At 55.7% G+C, this 5,418-nt stretch overlaps 1 protein-coding gene across 1 annotated transcript in view; it reads right to left on the bottom strand.

Moving 5' to 3' along the window:
- LOC104992807 (trinucleotide repeat-containing gene 18 protein-like) overlaps positions 1-5,418 on the bottom strand; it is a 38,460-nt gene that overhangs the window by 8,156 nt on the left and 24,886 nt on the right. The window contains exons 5-6 of the mRNA XM_010845795.1: positions 5,347-5,408; positions 3,989-4,019 (exon numbers count right to left, since the gene is read on the bottom strand). Of these exons, the coding sequence (XP_010844097.1) occupies positions 3,989-4,019; positions 5,347-5,408 (93 nt within the window). The remainder of the gene's footprint in view (positions 1-3,988; positions 4,020-5,346; positions 5,409-5,418) is intronic.

The raw sequence follows: 5,418 nt of genomic DNA, 5'->3' as shown, positions 1-5,418 counted from the left end.
TGCAGCGTGGCCCTCCATCTACGGGGCCACGCTGCACTGGGGCACAGGCTTTGGCAAAGAGCTCCTGGTGCTCCCAGAAGGGTCACGTGCCTGGAGTGTGGCCTGTCCCCAAGAGCTCAGTCCTCAGGCCTGACTCCTCTCCACCGCCCTGGTGGTCACTGCACAGGCCTCAGGGGCTTCCCACTGCAGGCCCCACCAGAAGCCCGCACGCAGGCCAGCCCAGCTTGGAGAAGCCACCACCTGCAGGGTCCCTCAGGCCAGAGCCCCAGACCGCTCCCTCCAAATTCAGCTGGTGTCCAAAGAAATGTGACATGCCCTCCACCACCGCAGCCCGGGCACCACCCCGACCTCCTGCGTCAACTGTTCCCTCTAACCCCTGCTCACCCTGTCCCTCCTACCGAGTGCCAGGCCGCCCAGCTGTCCTGTCCAGTGCACCCCCAGCTGACTCAGGGCCACACTGTTCCCTCCACCTAGAGTGCTCGTGCCCGGCCCCTGCAGTACTCAGTCTCCCCAGGAAGACCTCAGCTCGTATGCTACCTCCTCCAGGAAGCCCTCCCAGACCACCTCTCCTCTATCATGCTCCCTTATTTGTCTCCCTCACTACACTGAGAACATCACACAGCCACTCTGCCTGTTGGTTATTCATCGTCCGTCTCCTCCATCAGACAGTGCACTGCTCTGGCTTGAGCAGTCCTACTCCGAGGTATCTACCTCTCCCCTTACACAACGCCTGACACAGGAAGGCACTCGGCATATACATGGGGAGTGCAAATGAACGAACTCGTGAGAACATCTAGAGGGCGATGCAGAGAGAACAAGCAGCAGGTGCAGAGGCCCTCAGGCAGGAGTGTGCCTGCCTCATCAGGGTGGGAATGCCAAGGAAGAAAGCAGGCAGGGGAAGGGCGGGGTGCAGACCGCACTCAGGGCCTTGTGGGCCGTGGAAGGGAATGTGGTTGAGACTCCGTCCAAGGTGAAAGGAGAAGCCAGAGGAAGTGCTGAGCAGGGATGAGACGTGACCTGACTAAGGCTTTGAAAACCGCCTGCGAACAAGCAAACCAAGAGGGCCCTTGGCTTGTCTCTGCTGAGCTCAGGTTGGCGGGGGCCAGTTCCTCCAGGAGGCACATGTGTGGGGCAGAGGGGAGCCAAGCCCAAGGTCCCGCACACACAGAAGACCCCCTCCTCCCCAGCCCTCGAGGCCTGAGCTCTGGTGATTTTCAAGTCACGCCTGTGCCCAGCAGGGTCCGAGGGCCGCTCCGTGCACACATTCATCCAGTCATCAACCCAGGAGAGGACTTCCAACCCTCACACCAGCCACCTCAGATGAGGAAACCGGGCACAGACAGGTAGAGGCACTGCCCAGGTCACACTCCTGACTGCTGAGGAGGGGCCCAGCTGGCACTGGGGTCTGAGTGAGTTGTCCGGCCGCCCCCCCATGCAGGTGCACGGCCCCCAAGCAGAGAGCCTGCACAGGGTGAGCGCCGGGGAAACGGCAGCCCCACAGCCATTGCCTGTCTGCAGCCCTGCCCCGGGGCCCGCGTCCCCAGCAGTGACAGCTTCTCCGTGGGTCATAGCCTCTAATCCCAGCCATTACTGACCAGGCTGAGGCCCGGTTGCCATGGCAACCTCCTCCTGGACTCCCATCTGCACATTTCCACAGCTCCGGCTGACCCCACGCCCGTTCAAGTCTGGGGTCAACACCACAGCTTACAGCCAGTGCGACCCCGGCTCTGCTGGGTGACATGGACAGTGGAGCAGGGTTCGGGGAGCACCATCACAGCCCCCCAGATCTGGTCCCCAGTTTTACACCACCACAGAGTTGACAACAGGCAAGGGGGAGAGGCGGGAGGCACAGCCCTGGGCTTCAGGGTCAAGCTCAGCCCGCCTGTTCTAGCCCGAGTGACCCAGGGTGTGTCACTGCACCTCCACAGGCCCTGCTCTCCCGTCTGGAAGCTGGGGGATGAACAGATCCTCCGCTGGGGGCTGTGGGAGGAGACGTTGGCCAGGGCTACGTGGGCCTGCCTGCACCCGCCCCCGGCTAAATGGCAGGGACAGTGCTGGTCTGCTGGCCTCTCGAGCATCGGGCCCGCTGTCTGGAGCTCACAGGCGTACACGAGGCCCATCCTTCATCCATCTCAGGGTCCGAGATCCCAGTAGCCAGACCAGACCCTGAATGAGCCCACTCGGGACATTTCTCAAAAAAGATCTCAGGCTTAGGGCAGAAACTCTGAGCCTTGAAGACTCTGAATATGAGCAGAGAAAAGGTAGACCCGTGTATGAAGCACCTACTGCGTGCCCATCAGCCCACCTGGAGCCAGGGAATGAGGCAGCCCTCCTAGCGCCACGCAGTGAACGTGGACACCAGGGCTCGGGGGGCTTAGGCCTCTGGTTCAAGGGCACACCGCTGCAAGAGGCAGAGCCTAGACTTGAACCCACTGCCAGGGAAAGGGCTCACTCCCCAGGAAGAGCCAGGAGGCTGGGAGGACCCAGCAGTGCCCGGCTGACAACTACGGTTCAGTCAGAGTGGTGCCAGCTCCTTCCTCCCTTGAGGCCATCCAGAGTAGGGGAAAACCCACTTCTTATGGGGACTTCTCTTTGAGGAAAGTTGGTGGCTCAGTCAGTAAAAAAAAATCTGCCTGCAATGCAGGAGACCCTGGTTCCACCCCGGGTCGGGAATGGCAACCCACACCAGTGTTCTTGCCTGGAGAATCCTAGGGACAGAGGGGCCTGGTGGGCTATACAGTCCATGGGGTCGCAAAGTGTCAGACACGACTGAGCGATCAACATTTTCACCTTTTTTCACATCAAGGTTCCAATCACCTACTTTCCAACTGTAGTCAGTAAACAGGAAAACAGCCTCAGCCCCAAGATTGCTGAAAGCTGCGTCCCCAGACTGTCCCCTCCTTGCTCTCGGCTCCCACTCACTCTCACACTCATACGCACGCTTAAACACACACATTCTCACCTACACTCTCTGACACATTCTCACCTACACTCTCTTACACACACACACACATTTCTTCATACGCATTCTCTCATACGCATTCTCACACACACATTCCCTCATACACATTCTCACATACACACTCACACACACATTCCCTCATACACATTCTCTCATACGCATTCTCACATACACATTCCTTCATACACATTCTCACACACACACATTCTCACCTACACTCTCACACACATTCCCTCATACACATTCTCTCATACGCATTCTCACACACACATTCCCTCATACACATTCTTACACACACACATTCTCACCTACACTCTCTGACACATTCCCACCTACACTCACACATACACACATTTCCTCATACACATTCTCTCACACACGCACACGCACATTCTCATCTACACTCTTGCACATTCTCACCTATACTCTCTTACAAACACATGCCCTCATACATTCTCACACACACACACATTTCCTCATACACATTCTCACACTCACGTCTCCTCATGCACATTCTCTCTCTCACACACGTTCCCTCATACACAAACATTCTCACATACACACACTTAAACACACAGATTCTCACCTACACTCTCTGACACATTCGTGCACACACAGTCACAACCACAGACGCAGATCCCTGGGGCAGAGACAGGCAAGCTAGGTATCAGGAAGTGATCCCAGCAGGAGGGATCCTTTCTCATGAGCATTCTTCTACAAAAAGGACCCCCAAAAGGTCTTTTCTCTCCCAGAAGGATCTACCTAGTAAGAGGGCTTGTCCACCAGCCACCCAGCCACCTCCAAGCCAAGGGATGACACCCAGACTCTCGACTGCAGACTAAGTAAGGCAAGGCCTCGTGAGCTCCTGGGGTCTGAGGGCAGCCTCTGGCTCCAGGCAGGGTGCTCCACGCAGATCCACGGCTTCAGTCGGTCCTTTAACAAAGGCTCCCTGAGCGTCACCGGCTCTGAGCCTTCCAGGGCTCTGGCCCCGGCCGGCCACGCCCGCACCTCCACACACTGACGCACCTGGGGTAGCAGAGCGGCCTCGGCGCCCAACCTGCAGGTGGGGCCTTTGGCTCAACGCTGGGCTCTCTCTTTGCTTCCCTGGTGGCTCAGATGGTAAAGCATCTGCCCGCAATGCGGGAGACCTGATTACGATCCCTGGGTTGGGAAGATCCCCTGGAGAAGGAAATAGCAACCCACTCCAGTACCCTTGTCTGGAAAATCCCATGGACAGAGGAGCCTGGCAGGCTACAGTCCATGGGGTCGCAAAGAGTCGGACACAACTGAGCGACTTCACTTTCACTTGGGCTCTCTCTGGGCAGCCCAAGCCCAGAGTTCCAACCAAAATGCCGTTAAGTATCAACTATGCAAAATTCCAGGAAGGAATCCAACTGGGAAAATATGCAAGGGACAAAACTAAATGTAACCAATCAACCCCCTTCGGACAAGATATTCAGCTTCACCAGTAATTAAGAGAAATGTACCATTACTCCCTACCCAGCTTAAGGACATTTGTTTTTTTAGTAAAACACAACTCTGAGTAGTCTAAAATGAAAGAGTTCAAACAAACATAAAGAAATCTCTAACCACCTAAGAAGTCACAAAGGCATCCATTGTCGATACCACAGGGACGCCGGGGGTCCCTGGCTTCCAGCGGTCACACTCAGTCACCCATTCCCCCACGTATCAGACACCTACTATGCGCCAGGCCCCACGCTAGGTATTGGGAACACAGAACTAGGTAAGTAAGGCACGATTACCTCCCTCAAGGACTTAGAATTGAAAGCTTAAAGCTAATCTATTCGTCGGAATCTATTCTTAGAAAATGACTCAAAATATCAGGGAGGCGCAATGCACAAAAATATTCAGAGCCACTTCCTAAACACAAAAACATCAGAGCGAAAGCTGAAACGCCACTAGGGAATGGCAAAGGTAGCTATGGTGAGTGCTCTGGACAGAACAACAGGGGCCATCAGAACTGCTACTTATAGTTTCCAACAGCAAGAGCCTACCTACCTGGGCAAAAAAAAAAAAGCAGAACCCAAGATCACAGTGCAAGGGGAGCTCTGCAGATCAGATGGGAAAATGAATCTGGCAGATCTCTAGGTGTTCAGGGTCATGGAAACAAATCTAACGGTCCCTTTACTTCCCTCTCCTTTCCTGCATTTTACACATTCTTCTACGTGCGTAACAGAAGAAGCAATAAACCCTAAATAGCAGTCATAGCCCACAAGGGGAATAAAGGACAAATAGAGAACCAGGCCGGTTGGGAGGGAAGAGTGTGTGTGTGTGGGGGGGGGGGGCAAGCAGAAAGGAGCGCAGAGGTGGGGAGGTGAAGGGGAATTAAAGGTGCAGGGGTGGGGTGGGACCCCAGGACTCACCTTTGACGTTGCTCAGCGACAGGGACCGCTCCTGGTCCGCCAGCCCAGGTGCCAGCCGGCCACTGCCACCAC

Source organism: Bison bison, unplaced genomic scaffold (assembly GCF_000754665.1).
Source record: "Bison bison bison isolate TAMUID 2011002044 unplaced genomic scaffold, Bison_UMD1.0 scf7180017864223, whole genome shotgun sequence".
Classification (NCBI taxonomy): domain Eukaryota; kingdom Metazoa; phylum Chordata; class Mammalia; order Artiodactyla; family Bovidae; genus Bison; species Bison bison.
The sequence above is the reverse complement of the archived record's forward strand: the minus strand, read 5'-3'. Positions and strand labels throughout refer to the sequence as shown.